Raw genomic sequence first — 19,565 nt, forward strand, 5'->3', positions numbered from 1 at the left:
CTTCTGCTAGCTTTTGAATGTGTTTGCTCTTGCTTCTCTAGTTCTTTTAATTGTGAAGTTAGGGTGTTGAGTTTCGATCTTTCCTGCTTTTTCTTGTGGACATGTAGTGCTATAAATTTCCCTCTACACACTGCTTTAAATGTGTCCCAGAGATTCTGGTACATTGTGTCTTTGTTCTTATTGGTTTCAAAGAACATCTTTATTTCTGCCTTCATTTTGTTATTTACCCAGTAGTCACTCAGGAGCAGGTTGTTCAGTTTCCATGTAGTTGAGCAGTTTTGAGTGACTTTCTTAATCCTGAGTTCTAGTTTGATTGTGCTGTGGTCTGGGAGACAGTTTGTTGTGATTTCTGTTCTTTTACATTTGCTGAAGAGTGTTTTACTTCCAACTATGTGGTCAATTTTGGACTAAGTGCGACGTGGTGCTGAGAAGAATGTATATTCTGTTGATTTGGGGTGGAGAGTTCTGTAGATGTCTATTCGGTCTACTTGATGCAGAGCTGAGTTCAATTCCTGGATATCCTTGTTAACTTTCTCTCTTGTTGATCTAATGTTGACAGTGGGGTGTTAAAGTCTCCCATTATTATTGTGTGGGAATCTAAGTCTCTTTGTAGGTCTCTAAGGACTTGCTTTATGCATCTGGGTGCTCCTGTATTGGGTGCATATATATTTAGGATATTTAGCTCTTCTTGTTGAATTGATCCCTTTACCCTTATGTAATGGCCTTCTTTGTCTCTTTTGATCTTTGTTGGTTTAAAGTCTATTTTATCAGAGACTAGGATTGCAACCCCTGCCTTTTTGTTTTCCATTTCCTTGGTGGATCTTCCTTCATCTCTTTATTTTGAGCCTATCTGTGTTTCTGTACGTGAGATGGGTCTCTTGAATACAACACACTGATGGGTCTTGACTCTTTATCCAATTTGCCAGTCTATGTCTTTTAATTGGAGCATTTCGCCCATTTACATTTAAGGTTAATATTGTTATGTGTGAATTTGATCCTGTCATTATGATGTTAGCTGGTGATTTTACTCGTTAGTTGATGCAATTTCTTCCTATCATTGATGGTCTTTACAGTTTGGCATGTTTTTGCAGTGGCTGGTACTAGTTGTTCTTTTCCATGTTTAGTGCTTCCTTCAGGAGCTCTTGTAGGGCAGGCCTGGTGGTGACAAAATCTCTAAGCATTTGCTTGTCTGTAAAGGATTTTATTTCTCCTTCACTTATGAAGCTTAGGTTAGCTGGATATGAAATTCTGGGTTGAAAATTTTTTTCTTTAAGAATGTTGAATATTGGCCCCCACTCTCTTCTGGCTTGGAGAGTTTCTGCTGAGAGATCCGCTGTTAGTCTGATGGACTTCCCTTTGTGGGTAACCTGACCTTTCTCTCTGGCTGCCCTTAACATTTTTTCCTTCACATCAACTTGGTGAATCTGACAATTATGTGTCTTGGAGTTGCTCTTTTTGAGGAGTATCTTTGTGACATTCTCTATATTTTCTGATTTTGAATGTTGGCCTGTCTTGCTAGGTTGGAGAAGTTCTCCTGGATAATATCCTGCAGAGTGTTTCCAGCTTGGTTCCATTCTCCCTGTCACTTTCAGGTACACCAATCAGACATAGATTTAGTCTTTTCACATAGTCCCATATTTGTTGGAGGCTTTGTTCATTTCTTTTTACTCTTTTTTCTCTAAACTTCTCTTCATTTCATTCATTTGATCTTCAGTCACTGATACCCTTTCTTCCAGTTGATCGAATTGGTTACTGAAGCTTGTGCATTTGTCACGTAGTTCTCTTGCCATGGTTTTCAGCTCCATCAGGTCAATTAAGGACTTCTCTACACTGGTTATTCTAGTTAGCCATTTGTCTAATCTTTTTTGCAAGGGTTTTAGCTGCTTTGTGATGAGTTCGAACTTCCTCCTTTAGCTCGGAGAAGTTGGATCGTCTGAAGCCTTCTTCTCTCAACTCATCAAAGCCAGTCTCTGTCCAGCTTTGTTCCATTGCTGGCGAGGAGCTGCATTCCTTTGGAGGGGGAGAGGCGCTCTGATTTTTAGAATTTTTCATCTTTTCTGCTCTGTTTTTTCCCCATCTTTGTGGTTTTATCTACCTTTGGTCTTTGATGATGGTGATGTATAGATGGGGTTTTGGTGTGGATGTCCTTTCTGTTTGTTAGTTTTCCTTCTAACAGTCAGGACCACTCAGCTGCAGGTCTATCGGAGTTTGCTGGAGGTCTACTCCAGACCCTATTTGCCTGGGTATTAGCAGCGGAGGCTGCAGAACAGCGAATATTGCTGAGCAGCAAATGTTGCTGCTTGATCATTCCTCTGGAAGCTTCATCTCAGAGAGGTACCCAGCCATGTGAGGTGTCAGTCTGCCCCTACTGGGGGGGTGCCTCCAAGTTAGGCTACTTGGGGGTCAGGGACCAACTTGAGAAGGCAGTCTGTCCGTTCTCAGATCTCAAACTCTGTGCTGGGAGAACCACTACTCTCTTCAAAGCTGTCAGACAGCGATATTTAAGTCTGCAGAGGTTTCTGCTGCCTTTTGTTTGGCTATGCCCTGACCCCAGAGGTGGAGTCTACAAAGGCAGGCAGGCTTCCTTGAGCTGCAGTGAGCTCCATCCAGTTCGAGCTTCCTGGCCACTTTGTTTACCTACTCAAGCCTCAACAATGGCAGTCCCCCGGCCTCGCTGCTGCCTTGCAGTTCGATGTCGGACTGCTGTGTTAGCAATGAATGAGGCTCCGAGGGCATGGGACCCTCTGAGCCAGATGCTGGATATAATGTCCTGCTGTGCCGTTTGCTAAGACCGTTGGAAAAGTGCAGTATTAGGGTGGGAGTTACCCGATTTCCAGGTGCCATCTGTCACAACTTCCCTTGGCTAGGAAAGGGAATTCCCTGACCCCTTGCGCTTCCTGGGTGAGGTGATGCCTTGCCCTGCTTTGGCTCACGCTCGGTGGGCTACACCCACTGTCCTGTACCCACTGTACGACAAGCCCCAGTGAGATGAACCCGGTACCTCAATTGGAAATGCAGAAATCACCCATGTTCTGCGTTACTCACACTGGGAGCTGTAGACTCGAGCTGTTCCTATTCAGCCATCGTGGAACCGCCACTCTTTAATTTTTTTCTAGGCAGAGAAGAGTACTCATTATGTACCATGTGAGGTATAGATGAGAGGGAGAGTTAACACTCTGTCTCCCGTTTGAGCTGGCTCTGCCTAGATGAAAGCTGAGAGAGGCACTTAGTCCTGGGCTCACCTATTCCAGGGAATGTTTCTCCGTAGTGTTCCCATTATAACTTTCTAACAAGTTTCCATGTGTTCTGTGTTCATATTCACAAAAGAGTTGTCATTGGGGTTTTTTCTTTTCGTTTATTTTTACCCCATTTATGATCCTTCTTGACATTATACTCTAATTCTGTGATTTGTGATTATCCATCTAAATCCAATACCTTCCTCACAAGAGTCACTAATATGTTTTTATGGGGAAAGAACTTGAAGTCTGAAGACCCAGATCCAAGTCCAGGAGCCTCAACTTAATCACTGGTACCACTTTGGACTTAACCTCTCTGTGCCATATTTTTCTGTTTATAAAATGCTGATAATGATAGTTGCTTTATTTTTTTCATAGAGTTTTGAGTGTAAAATGAGATAAAGATGTGAAAATTATAAGGCTCTACAGAAATTGATACCATGTTTTCATTCTTTTTTAAACCATTGTAAAGTTTTAAAAATACAAATCAGATTCTCCTACACTATATACTCCTTTCAGGAAAATTAGTATAGTTATTAGACAAATAAAAATAAATAAAAATGAAGTCAGACAATTGTAAAGCAACCGTAGGGCATCATAATACACATGGACTCCCCTTTATCCTCCTGGTCTTGCTACTCAGATTGTGGTCTATGGATCAGAAGCATGAGCCTCATCTGGGAGCGTGTAGAAGTGCAGACTCTCTGGTATCATCCTAGACCTGTTGATTCAGAACATGCATTTTCACTAGATCTCCAGGTGCTTAGTGTGTACATTGAAATTTGAGAAGCACCATATAGTATCTCATGTACCACTGGTAGCATTCAAGATGATTCTATGCAGTAAACAAGTAAACTTTTTTTTAATTTTAATTACTTGGTTTGAAGAATATTAGAAGAACATATTACCAACCCATGAAACCTGTTATTTTATAGATTTTCCTTGTGGTAAGGCTAACAGGTGAGTTAATTTAACACAGATTATTAAGTAAATGATAGAGCAAATGATTCTGGGAAATGGCAAAAATTATGAAGGTGGCTTTTGTAACTGGTCTTAGGATAACCCTGATCTAGAAGCTCAGTGGGATTCATAGCAGGGTCTTAGTAGCTGTGAATGACTTCTGGGGTGCTGTTAGCCCTAGCTGAAGGTGCCCCCAGAAGGCTTAGCTCTTGTGTTTGTCACGCACCCCAGGTCAGACTAGGGTTGTCATCTTCCATCATCCACTGAAAATGCAAACAGATTACAAGGTCTAGGGCCCTTTATTTTATTTCAGTTCTGGATTACATGTGCAAGATGTACAGGTTTGTTACATAGGTAAACATGTGTCATGGTGGTTTGCTGTACCTATCAACCCATCACCTAGGTATTAAGCCCAGCATGCCTTAACTGTTTATCCTGATGTTCTGCCTTGCCCTGCTCCTCCCCAGAAAGGCGCCAGTGTGTGTTGTTCCCCTCCCTGTGTAGATGTGTGTTCAGCTCCCCCTAATAAATGAAAACATGTAATGTTTGGTTTTCTGTTCCTGTGTTAGTTTGCTGAGGATAATGGCTTACAGCTCCATCCATTGTCCCTGCAAAGGACATGATTCTATTCCTTTTATGGCTGCATAGTATTTCATGATATATATATTTTTATATATATGTGTGTGTATGTATATATGTATGTATGTGTGTATAAATTTGTGTGTGTGTGTATATATATAAAATATATATACCTACATACACACACACACACCCCCCACATTCTCTTTGTCCAATCGGTCATTGATGGGGATTTCAGTTGATTCCACGTTTTTGCTATTGTGAATTGTGCTGCAGTGAACATACACATGCATGTATCCTTATAACGGAATGATTTATATTCTTTTAGGTATATATTCAGTAATGGGATTGCTGGGTAAAAGGGTATTTCTGGTTCTAGGTCTTTAAGGAATTGCCACACTGTTTTCCACAATGATTGAACTAACTTACATTCCCACCAACAGTGGGATATTAGCCCTTTGTCAGATGAGTAGATTGCAAACACTTTCTCCCATTCCGTAGGTTGCCTCTTTACTGTGATGGTACTTTCTTTTGCTATGCAGAAGTTCTTTAGTTTAATTAGATCCCATTTGTCAATTTTGGCTTTTGTTGCCATTGCTTTTGGTGTTTTAGACATGAAGTCCTTGCCCATGCCTATGTTCTGAATGGTATGGCCTAGGTTTTCTTCTAGGGTTTTATTGTTTTAGGTCTAACATTTGATTCTTTAATCCATCTTGAATTAATTTTGTATAAGGTGTAAGGAAGGAAGTGATCCAGTTTTAGCTTTCTCCATATGGCTAGCCAGTTTTCCCAGCACCATTTATTAAATAGGGAATCCTTTTCCCATTGTTTGTTTTTATCAGGTTTGTCAAAGATCAGATGGTTGCAGATATGTAGTCTTATTTCTAATTTCTCTATTCTTTTCCATTGGTCTATGTGTCTGTTTTTGTCCAAGTACCATGCTGTTTTGGTTACTGTAGCCTTGTAGTATAGTTTGAAGTCAGGTAGCAAGATGCCTCCAGCTTTGCTCTTTTTGCTTAGGATTGTCTTGGCTATATGGGCTCTTTCGGTTCCATATGAAATTTAAAGTCATTTTTAAAAATTCTGTTAAGAATGTCAATGGTAGTTTAATGAGAATAGCATTGAATTTATAAGTTACTTCGGGCATTATGGCCATTTTCATGATGTTGATTCTTCCTATCCATGAGCATGGAATGCTTTTCCATTTTGTATCCTCTCTGATTTCTGTGATTGGTGGTTTGTAGTNTTGTTTTATCAGGTTTGTCAAAGATCAGATGGTTGCAGATATGTAGTCTTATTTCTAATTTCTCTATTCTTTTCCATTGGTCTATGTGTCTGTTTTGTCCAAGTACCATGCTGTTTTGGTTACTGTAGCCTTGTAGTATAGTTTGAAGTCAGGTAGCAAGATGCCTCCAGCTTTGCTCTTTTGCTTAGGATTGTCTTGGCTATATGGGCTCTTTCGGTTCCATATGAAATTTAAAGTCATTTTAAAATTCTGTTAAGAATGTCAATGGTAGTTTAATGAGAATAGCATTGAATTTATAAGTTACTTCGGGCATTATGGCCATTTTCATGATGTTGATTCTTCCTATCCATGAGCATGGAATGCTTTTCCATTTTGTATCCTCTCTGATTTCTGTGATTGGTGGTTTGTAGTTGTCCTTGAAGAAGTCCTTCACTTCCTTTATTAGCTGTATTCTTAGGTACTTTATTCTCTTTGTAGCAATTGTGAATGGGAGTTCGTTCATGATTTAGCTCTCTGCTTGTCTATTGTTGGTGTATAGGAATTGTTGTGATTTTTGCACATTGATTTTGTATCCTGAGACTTAGTTGAAGTTGCTTATCAGCTTAAGGAGATTTTGTGCTGAGACAATGGGGTTTTCTAGATACAGCACCATGTCATCTGCAAACAGAGACAGTTTTACTTCCTCTCTTCCTATTTGAATATGCTTGCTTTCTTTCTCTTGCCTGAGAAATAACTGGCCAGAACTTCCAATACTGTGTTTAATAGGAGTGGTTAGAGAGGGCATCCTTGTCTTGTGCTAGTTTTCAAGGGGAATGCTTTCAGCTTTTGCCTTTTCAGTATGATACTGGCTATGAGTTTGTCATAAATGACTCATTATTTTGAGGTATGTTCCATCGATACATCTAGTTTATTGAGAGTTGTTAACGTGAAGGAACGTTGGATTTTATTGAAAGCAGGCTCCTTTCTTTGTCCCTTCAACTCTTCCCAAAACAGTTTTGGGAAGAGTTCAGCACAAAAATAGCCTTTATTTTTAAATTTACTACTTAGACTAACTGTAGGGGCTAGAAGATTCTGTCTCTTTCCCTGTGTTAGCCTATAGCTGAATGTTTATAAAATATGTGAACAGTTTATCCAAGAGACTTTTAATTCCTCATAACTCAGTTTCTCTTGAGACACAGTTATAGAGTCAATTCCTCATGAGGTCAGATTTTTAAGATTTTTGTCTGCATTTTCTTCCCTTTTACTTTTTTCAGTAACTTGTGACATTATATAAGTATAACAGCTAAATTTTAAAGCATCTAGAATGTGTAGGGGGAAATGGTTTATGAATTGCCATGCCGTGCTTGTGTAGTTGCCTTGTGAGTTTTTTTCTGAACCATTCCAGGTTCCTACACGTGCTGCTAAAGTAAACACCTGTGCTCTTCTGTTCATCTTCCCATTTTTTTCCTCAGTCCCATTTGCACTCTACCTTGACATTACTCTCTGATTCTGTGGTTTGTGACTATCCACCAGAACCTATCACCTTAACCAACTTAGAAAGTTCTGTTGCAGAAGATTTTCTTGCAAATGAAACTCTAGCTTATTGATCAGTGGTGTTGCTCCTCATGAAAAACCTTTTCAGAGACTTTTAAATTGAAAAAGCATGGTAACTTGTAGTCTTGTAAAGAATGATATCCAGAAGATTCTTCAGTTGTCTGCATACAAAGGTAAATAGTTAATTTGATGTTTGAAGTATTACTCAGACTTCATATTGTCATCCTATGGACAGTTGCAACGTCTTCGCTATTTTTTGTTGTAATAGATATTTTAAAATAATTTCATACAGTTGCAGAATCCAGCCTACTTCTGAATTTCTTCCATTTAGAATAATATACATAAAACAAAGTCAAGAGATAAGTAGCAGATTGGGGAAAAATCTTCACAATATTATGACAGAGGCCTAATTTCTTTAATATCCATAGAGCTCTTCAAATGGCTAAGAATAACCCAATAGAAAAATAGCAAAGAATATAAGCATGAAAAGATGTTCACTCTCATATATCATTAAACATAAATCAAAACAAGGTGCAGTTTTCCAGCTGTCAGATTAGCTGAAATGAAAATGTTGGAAAAACCTCAGGGTTAAAGAGTAGGAAGAATAGCATGTTGTTCGAATTATGAATTGTTAAAATTTTCTGAAGGGTGATTTGGCAATATTTATGAAAATGTGAAATGTACTTACACTTTGATCAAGAAATTCCACAGATAGGAAAAGATATATATGTAATGATGGTCTTTGCAGCATTATTTATAATATCCTAAACTGAAAGTGACTTCTGTGTCTCTTAAGAGGATTTACAGTAGTAACATTGTTTATTGAGCCCATGGAATAACCTGCAGCCACTAAAAAGATGTCCTAGCTTTACAGGAAACAAAAAAGGGGGAAAAACAAAATATAAAAGACTGACTAATATGATCCCATTTGTATATTAAAAAACAGGAGGATAAGAGGATCCTATAAATACTTGTATGTGAATAAAAGTTCTTGAAAAGAGGAAACAGATAGTTAATTATGGAAAGAGGGGGTAGAGAGATCAGAGATCCAGAGGATAGAAAGTGACAGTGGGAGAGTGAGAGAGAGAGACCAAGACTGTAATTATTTAAAAAATAAATAATTTTGAATTTGTCAGAACAATTTTGTATGATAAATGTGCTTTAGATGTGTTGAGAGACTGATAAACAATCTGATTCATATCAATTCTCTTTTCCCAACCCACACAGTCCTCCTGTCCCCACCTTCATTTCCACCCCTAGTAGTTATGCTTTCATGAATATTAGCTGAGTGTTTTACTTCCCTTGGGGACTGCTTTTGAGAGAGAAAACAAGTATCGGTGAAGTGGCCAAAGGGCCGGCAATGGAGGGAAAAATAAAGACTTTGCCCAGTATTGAAAATGAAAAGCTATCTGCTAAAAATGAGCCATTATTTGGTAATTTTAATTAACCATTTAAAATAATTCAGATAAAAGCAGTGACATTTTCCTGAAGAAGAATTTGGTTTGCACTTCCTATCTAATTATTTCAGTTGCCTATTACTCCTGTTAGGAAAATAGGGTTATTAAGCTTGTCTCAAGCTCTTTTTCTTTTAGCCCCTAGGACATTCTCATTTCTATGTCTAGTTCGGGGGCAGATGCTTTGGATTATTGATGGAGGTCTTTTTAGAAATGGACTTTTACCTTCTTTAAATAGCCCTGGACATGCGTATGTCTCACCACTACCCAGGAAGTATATTTTGACACCTGGATTGAGTTTTGAAATTTATCTTTTACTCCTCACTTTTTCCAGTTGCCCCGCATTTTAAATTTGCCCAATAGCATTTTACTTAGTTTATTTTAATACTTCAGAAAGTTATTTAAAGGTTTGTTGACTCAGTTTTTAAATCAAACAACTGTTCTACATGTTATTTTAATATTTAACATAAAATTCAGTTTTTTCATGTTTTTCAGCTCTCCCCTCTGCCACCCTGAGGACTTCTAGTATCATACATTTGTCCTTCATTTTGCCTTAGAGATCCTTTCCTCAGTACTGCGTTTGGGTGTCTGATAGAGATATCCAGAGATATCCTGTGCCCAGTGTTAGGCTTCTACAAGCTTTCATGCACAGCTGAGTAGGATGTTTTTCAACTTAATTTCTGTTTTTGTTTTGTTTTGTTTTGTTTTTGCAGCCACCGAACTTCTCCCTCTGCAATATTTTTTTCCTGATCTAAACTTTCTGGGAGTGATCAAGCTTTTTTCTTTCAGATGGAGACTATTTTACCTTTACAAGACATGAACCCATTGGAGTGTGTGGACAGATCATCCCAGTGAGTGTATCTCCTCGCACCTCGTATTTATTTTCATTTGACCCAGTTCTCTTAAAGACACATAAAACGTGGTCCTCAGCGATGTGTGTTTTCCATTACTGGGGGAAAAAAAAACTGAGCTCATGTTGTTGACATATCTTTAACAGCCTCCCTGCAAATGCTTATTTGAACAGGTTAATAGGGTTTCAGCTCTGTTACCAGGAGTTGAATTCTCAAGTCATGGAATTCTCATGATTAAAATAAGCAAAGCACAGTGTATTAATAACCTGCCCTTCATTATTATGTCCATTCTGCTTATGGAAAATTAATGCTTTGTTATATTTGTTTATTTTTTAGAACTGTGACTCACCATCCTTCTAAGCATATTATTTTATATGATCTTTTAATCCCATTCTTTCCCACTGTTTCTTTTCACAAGAATCTAGATAGAAGATGCTACAGAAGACACAGCAGTACAGTTAACATCACAGTCATAATTGAAACCATGCCGAGCTGCTGTGTGTCTTGTAAAGAGAAATAGATGTAGTGCTTAGTGTTTGGATTGGAACATTAAACATTGTGCTTTTGTTCCTCTCTCTCATGCACAACCTTTGTACAGTACAAAACATGACCAAAGCTTCTAAAAGTACTAGCTAATAGTTCTGGCAGGGATTTCAAGGGGATGCTCAAAGTAAACTCTTATAGTATAGACAGGAAGTTTTCTTTTTTCAAAATATAGTAGTATAACTGAAGATAATCTTTGGCATTGGGAACCAAAGATGTGGAGAAGGTATAATATTTGTTTGAATAATTGATAAATCCCAGATTACTGTGAAATTTATTAGAGAATGCAAAGGTAAAAAGAGAGGTTTGGGTTAAGTTCTTTTACTCCTAAAGGCCCTAGGGAAATCCCACTTGGATCAGCTCTGGGATGAGGTCTGTCACCTTCCTCATAGGATTCAAACTTCCCTTTCTTGCCCTTGCCCACACTCTCAACGCTGCAGCTTCACTGACAGGACAAGAGTTGCTTGTCAGCCAGCTCTGGCTCAATTACTGCACTTCAAGATTTATACACTGTAGATGGAATTAAAACATTACTGTGGACTCCCAAGTTTATAAACAACTAAGGGGAAAAGAAATTGGGTGTTTGGTGAAGGCAAGACACTTGTATATTTTTGCAAGCTTGCCAGAGCCAGTGAGAAGCCTTCAAGGATGGCAGCTGAGATGCTTCAGGCAGAAACACATTGTGGTCAAGGGCTGAAGCCAGGGGATGTGGATTTCTGTTTTCTTTCTTAATGAAATTATCAATGACACCTGATAGTACTGAGGTTCATGCCTGATCTTGTGACAATACAAGCTTAATATCCTTTTAAAATCAGTTTAAAACATTTTAGACCCCAACCTCATCTACTCATGAAATGTACTGTAGTCTCCAATAGCTTCTTTTACAGTGGAAAACAGACAAATGAAAATTTTTGCATACTCATAAGTATATGCACTTTATTTTTTGTAATCGTGTATGTTCGTGACAATGCATGTATCTAAAGAAAAAGTACTACCTTGAAATACACATTGACTTAACTATAACTTATAGTTAGAATTTTCTCTTCTAGTTCTTCCATGTTGAAGAGCTTTTCATACCAGTGTGAAAATTCTCATGTAAAAATCTGAGATGCAGGAAAAAGTTTTCATACACGAGAACTTATTGGAACCAAAGCCTAATTTAAAAATACATGAAAACAACAGTGACAAAAAAAAAATAATAACAAAACTCCCTTTTCACCGTGGGATTTCTTTTGGTGGGTAGTTGAAATACAGTAATTGGTTGGTCAAAGAGAAAAGGAGAGATTTCCAAGGTCAGTGCTATTCTATTCTTTTTTTTTTTTTTTTTTGAGACGGAGTCTCGCTCTGTCGCCCAGGCTGGAGTGCAGTGGCCGGATCTCAGCTCACTGCAAGCTCCGCCTCCCGGATTTACGCCATTCTCCTGCCTCAGCCTCCCGAGTAGCTGGGACTACAGGCGCCCACCACCTCGCCTGGCTAGATTTTGTATTTTTTAGTAGAGACGGGGTTTCACCGGGTTAGCCAGGATGGTCTCAATCTCCTGACCTCGTGATCTGCCCGTCTCGGCCTCCCAAAGTGCTGGGATTACAGGCTATTCTATTCTTAATGAAGTAATTGAAAATCCAAACATCTATACTTTGTAGTGGTCAAGATTTATGTTGAGGAGTAGTTTGAGAAGTATGAGAAGTCACAGCTTGAAAACAAAGTAGTGGAGGAATATTTTTCCATCTATCAACTTTGAGTTTTTTCCTTTCAGTGGAACTTCCCCCTGCTGATGTTTGCCTGGAAAATTGCTCCAGCCTTGTGCTGTGGCAATACAGTAGTTATTAAGCCAGCAGAGCAAACACCACTCAGTGCACTCTACATGGGAGCCCTCATCAAGGAGGTAAGAGAAACGGACTTCAGGAGTGCTTCTGACTCCCCTTACAGCTGGAGCCTACTAGAGCATATCTCATTTAACATGAATGCATCAGCTTTCATCAGCCATATTTCCTCCTATTCTGTTTTCTTAGGCTGGCTTTCCTCCTGGGGTCGTCAATATTTTGCCAGGATACGGGCCAACAGCTGGGGCAGCAATAGCTTCTCACATTGGCATAGACAAGATTGCGTTCACAGGGTCTACTGAGGTAGGTATCTGAAAAACCAGGGATTAAAGAACAGTCTTGCGAATGAGTTGAGGGGTTACAAAAACACTAAAACTAGTAGCTATAGGCTAGACACCAAAGGGGCAGTGAGTACCCAAGCCCACAGAGGATAACATCGGTGTCATAGAACACTGGTGGATGTGAAAGCAAAGGCACACAGGGACCATTTGACCCCACAGATCTCTGAGCATTTTTGTGATACCATCTGTGTAAGAACTATCCCAGAATCAGGGGTTCTAGCCACTTTGTTGAGTCAAGAACAGTGGTGGCAGAAGCAAGTTAAGAAGCTGGAAGTCTAAACTAGTCTCTGGTAAGGATAAGAATGGAGACACAAGCTTTCCCTTCTCATTGTTTGGACAGATCCTTTAAGTGCAATTGGCAACTCACTATGCCCCATGAACCATAAGAGATGATGTAGAGCAGGGTTCAGCACATTTTTTTCCTGTATAGGGCCAGATAGTAAACGTAGATTTTGTAGGCAATGTGGTCTCTGCTGCAACTACTCAGCTATACCATAGTATCACCAAACAGTCATATATAACACTGAATGTGGCTATGTGCCAATTAAAGTTTATTTATAGACATGGAAATTGGAATTTTTACATAATTTTTATGGATTACAAAATAGTAATCTTTTTATTGTTTCTAGACATTTAAACTTGGAAAAATTGCTTTTAGCTTGTAGGCCATACCAAAACAGTAGGATTAAATTGGACCCATGGGCCATAGTTTACAGATCCCTGTTACAGAGTCACAAGTCAGCTTAGGAAGATTTATAAATGTTACTCAAATGTCTTTGGTTCAGGTAACATATGATAAAGTCTTATTCATTGTTTGAAGTAGAACCTCACAGATGACATCATCATTGAACAAAGGATGTCTGCAGGTATAGAGCAGTGCTGTCTAATAGAATGAGAGCAACATTTGTCATTTAAAATAGGCTAGTAACCACATTAAAAAATAAGTGAAATTAGTATTTTCAAAATATTTCAACATATAATCACTATAAGCTATTAACACAATATTTTGCATTCTCTTTTTCATATTATTTCTTGGAAATATGGTATGTGTTTTACACGTACAGCATCTCTTCAGACTAGCCACATTTCAAGTTCTCCATTGCCATGTGTGCTACCGTATTGGGCAGCACAGATCTGGAAACGTTATATCAGTTGATACAGAGTTAATTATACTTGGTTAAACTGACTCACAGTAGTAAATTTAATTAATAAAAGATTTATTAATAAACTTGAATATCAATTCACAGATTACTGAGTTTTGTGTTCGTCAAGAGTTAACCTTGTTTCCAAACATTTTATTCTAGTTGTACTTGTTACTGTAATTTTGCAGTTTAATGAAATATTTAAATCAAAAGTTTAATGCTTTGAAAATATTTACTTAAGGCTAGATACTAAGAAAACTAAACACGCAGTCGGTTAGGAGTAAGCAAGGCAACTGCAAAAGACTGGGGAAAAATAGAATGGGCACCTGGAATTGCTTTGCAAATGTTTTTAAGTCCCTATTTCACTTTAAAGAAGTTGAAACCAGAAATCATAAATAATAATTTAGGGGTGTGATTTAATCAGAAGAGACAGTTGGACCCATAATTAAAGAAAAGTTATTGGTTCTATATCAAAAGACTGGAGAATGAATATACATATTTTTGAAACCAAAATGAAATATTTAACCTTTTTCTGCTGACCCACCAATAGTCCTGATTTAGTCAGTCAAGAGGCTTCTATTGTGTAATTTTTTTTTTTTTTTTGAGACGGAGTTTCACTCTTTTGCCCAGTCTGGAGGGAAGTGGCGCAATCTTGGCTCACTGCAACCTCTGCCCCCCATGTTCAAGCGATTCTCCTGCCTCAGCCTCCCAAGTAGCTGGGATTATGGGCATCCACCGCCATGCCCGGCTAATTTTTTTTATTTTTAGTAGAGACGGGGTTTTGTCATGTTGGCCAAGCTGGTCTCAAACTCCTGACCTCAGGTGATGGTCTCCCAAAGTGCTAGGATTACAGGCGTGAGCCACAGTGCCTGGCCTATTGTGTAATTTTTGTAAATAAAAATGACAGCATAATATATCAAACAAGAGATAACACCTTGTCATGTCAGTACCTGCATCTCTGCCGTTTATTTTTAATAGCTTCATAGAATACTCTTACGTCAGTATATCATAATTTAATCCTGTATTAATGTACTCTTGAGGGTGTTTTTTCCACTTATTTTTCCTATTAAACAGACTACTGAAATAAAAACCTTTGGAGACCCAAGAAAAATTTTACTTGTGTATGTGTATATGTATTTATAAATCTTTAACTGTATACATGTATGTATATATGTATACACACGTGTATAAATGTACATATTAGACACTCAGTTGGAGATGGTTCTAGAAGTGGAATTGCAAAATAAAAACATTTATAACTTGCTTACCAAGAAGGCCTTAGAGTAATGGTTTCATTTATAAGAGGTCTTTTTATGTTAGGTATGTTAATCTTTTGTTTGTTGTAGAATTTGAAAATATTATTGTTTCTTTGCTTTTTAATTGTTTTAAAACAGTTGTTTGCCATGTGCAGATTTTAAATTTACGTGTAGTCCTCTCCTTTAGTCTTTCTCTGACAGCCTGTGGATTTCCTGTCATTTTTGAATGACAGGAAATGTAGGTACTGACATGACAAGGTGTTATCTCTTGTTTGATATATTATGCTGTCATTTTTATTTACAAATCTTTAAGATTATACAAATGGCTCTTAATATTTTCTCTCAGTACTTTTATGGTTTTGTTCTTGTTTAAATCTTTAATCTGGTTGGATTTATTTTCATGTATAATGAAATGTGAAGGTTGTTTATAAATGAATGTTCAGTTACTTCAAAACAATTTATTAAACAGTCTACCCCTTTGTAACGCATCTGAATATAACATAACATTACATGATACGTTTCCATATGTGATACATTTCCATATATACATGTTGGCGTAAACGTAATTTGATTAAAAGTAATGGCAAAAACTGCAATGACTTTTGCACCAAACTATACAGGAAATTTCTGTTTTAGAGCTCATAATTTTGTCTGTTCTTTCACTACTACTAGACTGCCTTAATTACTAGGTTTTATAAGATAGTTGTTACCATAATGTAGGCAAGATACCTTCTTATTTGGTTTTTCAAAGCCCATTTATTCTTTTAGAAGACATTTCAAATCGATTTTCTAAGCACCTTATGTTACTCTAAAAAAACTTTCATTGGAATTTTGATTGGCATGACATTACATGTCTATATTAAAATGAGGAAAAGTGTTGTCTTTAGCATATCTTGTAGTGCAGGTCTACTAGTGATGATTTCTCTCAGCTTTTGTCTAAAAAATGGCTTCATTTTGTCTTCACTTTTTACTAACTTTTTTCTGGATATAAAATTCTAATGTGACAGTTTGTGTTTTGTTTTATTTTACTTTCAAGACTTTAAAGATAACATTCTGGCATGTTTCTGACTTTACTGTTTCTTATACAGCAATCATTCTTATCTTTATTTTACTGTAAGTAATGTTTCTTTTCCCCCAGACTGGTTTTGAGTTTCTTTTTGTCAGTTTTCAGCAATTTGATTGTGATGTGCTTTTGTGTATTTTGTTGGTTCGTTGAAATTTCTGCATCTGCGAGTTTATAGTTCTCATCAAATTGGGAAACATTTTGACCGTTATTTCTTCAAATATTTTTTTTGCTTTCTACTTTCCCCTTCCATTTACAGATACGTTAGATCATTTGTCATTATCTTAAAGGTCACTGGGACTCTTTTATTCCTTTGTGCTTCCGGCTCGGTAACTTTCATTGTCATCTTTGGAGTTCATATATTCTTCTGTAATGCTTAATCTGCTTCAGAGATTTCATTTTTAAGTTCTAGAAATTCCATGATTTTTAAAATATAAGATACTTTCTTCCTCACTACACCCCCTCATTCCTTTAAATTTGTGTAGAGATATCTGTTTTACAATCCTTGTCTGTGGCCGGGCGTGGTGGCCCACACCTGTAATCCTAGTACTCTGGGAGGCCGAGGCAGGTGGATCACCTGAGGTCAGGAGTCCGAGACCAGCCCGGCCAACATAGTGAAACCCCAGCTCTAGTCAGGCATGGTGGTGCACACCCGTAGTCTCAGCTACTCGGGAGGCTGAGGCAGGATAATTCCTTGAACCCAGGAGGCAGGTTGCAGTGAGCCGAGATCACACCACTGCACTCCAGCCTGGGTGACTGGAGTGAGACTCCATCTAATAATAATAATGAAATCCTTGTCTGTTTTAACTTCTCTGTCATTTCTGGATTTCTTTCTTTTGACTGGCGTTTTTCCTGTTTTGGGGTCATTTTTATTTTGTTTATTTTGAAAGGATACTGGACATTGTGAACATTATATTGTTGAACATACAAATTTTGTTTTTCTTTAAAGAATGCCAAGGTTTGTTTTTTTTTTGTTGTTGTTTTTTGTTTTTATCAGGTAGTTAATTGTCTCTTTTGGAACTTAATTTTAAGCTTTGTTAAGACTAGTTTATTCTTATTAATAAGTAGAAATCCTGCTGAGGTTTCTATTGAATGTTTCCAGTGTTCCAGAAGATCTTTCTTATCTGTCTGGTCAGAACTCAGTGAGACCATCATATTCTCCTTTGGTCTCCTCATCTCCTATTGCAATCTAGAAAGTTTTGGCAAAAAAGGATTTCCTTTGTTTTCCTTTTCTCTAGATTCATAGTCCAATACTGCCTGATATCCAATGGTTGAATAAAACAAGTTCATATACTTTTCTAGTTGTTTATAATGGTAAGACAAGTCCAGTGTTGGTTGCTCTATTACAATTAGAGGCAGAAGTCTCTCTGGCACCTTTTGATTAATTTTGATATTGTTCTTTGATTTTCCTTAGGTTTTCTGCAGATCGTCTTTACAGTTAATGGGGTTACTATTTTATTTACTTCAGTTGGTCAAACCAAAGTATTAGGAGTACAACCATAAGGACATACTGGATTTGAAAAAGCCCTGGATTTAATTAATAATTGAATATTTAAGAATTACCTTACTTTCTTAAGTAACTCCTTTTTCATCTTTGAGCTGATTTGCTTATCAGTTTAGTCTTGATTTTATAAGTTTTACTTTCAGAAGATGGCATTTTCTGGTCATATATGAAGATTTGTGGGGAGAACATTCTCTTAGGAGTCTATCCCTTAGGCCTTTTCAGTACCTCAAATAGTATCTTATGTGTGGTAAACATACATTGTAAATATTTGTTGCTACATGAAGGAGGAAAGACTGAATTTGGTAAATAAAAACTTAATCTCAGAGGTAGAAGGTGAGGTATCAGTAGAACCCTTCCCTTCTTTAAAATGCCACCGTAAGCATAGGGTTTACTGTTTTTTACTTCATAGCTATACAGTTATGGACCAGCCACTTGGTTTTGTACAAAATCGGTTTAATAATAGCATACATACCTGTTTCTCAGGGTCGTGAGAATGAAATGCAGTATGAGTTTGGGAAATTTTAAGCAGTAAGCAAAAGTTAGTTTGTAATGTGACATCAGCATCTCAAGAAGGGAGAGATCTCTAGGGGTTGGGTGGTCTCAAGGTTTCAAGACAAAGAGAGATTTGGTGGATCTGTAGGATATGGGTAAGTAGAGTGAATTGGGAAGAAGGGGCAGTGTTAGTCAACAACTAGAAGAGGGGAACACAAAGTCTTAGTGGAACAGCATAGGGATTGTGAAGGGACTGAGGAGAAATGTTGGGAGTCAGATGAACTGGAAAATAATATGGTACAAATCAAGGCATTGGAAAGAATTCTGGGTCAAAAAATTGTGGCCAACATGTAGAAGATATCACAAGAAAACTATATACCAACATCTTATGAGTATAGATGCAAAAATCAAAGCAAAATACTAGCAAATGAAATCCAGCAATATATAAAAATGATTATATACCACGACCAAGTGGGATTTATTTCAGGAATGCAAGGTTGGTTTTATATATGTAAAAAAATCAATGTAAGTACGCCATAGTAATGAAATAAAGGACAAAAACCAAGTGATCATCACAGAAGAAACATGTAGAAAAATGTTCACAGCAGCATTATTCCTAATTGCCAAAAGTGGAAACAACTCAAATGTCCATCAAATAAGCTGATTAACAAAAAGTGGTCTATCCATACAGTGGAATATTATTCACCTATAAAAAGGAATGAGGTATTATACATGCTACAGCGTGAATGAACCTTGAAAACACTATACTAAATGAAAGCACTATACTAAATGAAAGAATCCAGTTACAAAAGGCTATATCATGTGACTATATGAAATGTCCAGCATAGGCAAATCTATAAACAGAAAGTTGATTAGTAGTTGCAAAGGACTGGGAGAATGGAAAGGGACTGCTAATGGAATATGAACTATCTTTTGGGGTATTTATGTCCTCAGATAGAAGTAATGGTTGTGATGGATGCACAACTCTGTTAATATACTAAAATCCACTGACCTGTACACATCAAAAAAGTGGATTTTATGGTGTATGAGTTACATCTCAAGCTGTGAAAAATCAATTTTATGAAGTATTAAAGGCTTTACGTTTTGGATATTAATAGCCAACATTGATTTAGCACTTACTTTGTGTTAAGTACCTGCTAAATACTTTGAATCCATTATTACAACAACCCTACACCACAGAGCAAAATGTGGCTAAGAGGGGTTAAATTACCTGCCCAGGGTTACATGCTCGTAAGTTGTAGGGCTGAGAGTCACACACCACCATATTCCATGTTACAGTGGTACACTGCCTCTCAGGCTAAGGGACTGTACACCATCCCATAGGAGGAGGGAGCCATTAAAATTCAGAGTGACATATTAATGGGGGTACTTAGGAAGGATAATTTCTCAGTGCAACATGCTTTGCTGAATGAATGGTCAAAAAAGAAAGGTCATAGACACACTGTAACTCCATTTTCTCCTTTTTTTTTTTTTTTTTCTAAAATTCACTTCAAAATTGCATGGTTAGCCTCTTTAAATTTCATT

The 19,565-nt window shown here is 37.5% G+C and overlaps 1 protein-coding gene across 2 annotated transcripts in view; it reads left to right on the top strand.

Moving 5' to 3' along the window:
* Positions 1–19,565, top strand: part of ALDH1A2 (aldehyde dehydrogenase 1 family member A2) — a 121,134-nt gene that overhangs the window by 67,980 nt on the left and 33,589 nt on the right. For both annotated transcript variants that reach the window (XM_017896437.1, XM_017896443.1), the window contains 3 exons: positions 9,798–9,859; positions 12,156–12,284; positions 12,412–12,525. In XM_017896437.1, coding sequence (XP_017751926.1) covers positions 9,798–9,859; positions 12,156–12,284; positions 12,412–12,525 — 305 coding nt within the window. The remainder of the gene's footprint in view (positions 1–9,797; positions 9,860–12,155; positions 12,285–12,411; positions 12,526–19,565) is intronic.

The sequence above is a fragment of the Rhinopithecus bieti genome, unplaced genomic scaffold, assembly GCF_001698545.2.
Source record: "Rhinopithecus bieti isolate Rb0 unplaced genomic scaffold, ASM169854v2 scaffold_947, whole genome shotgun sequence".
Classification (NCBI taxonomy): domain Eukaryota; kingdom Metazoa; phylum Chordata; class Mammalia; order Primates; family Cercopithecidae; genus Rhinopithecus; species Rhinopithecus bieti.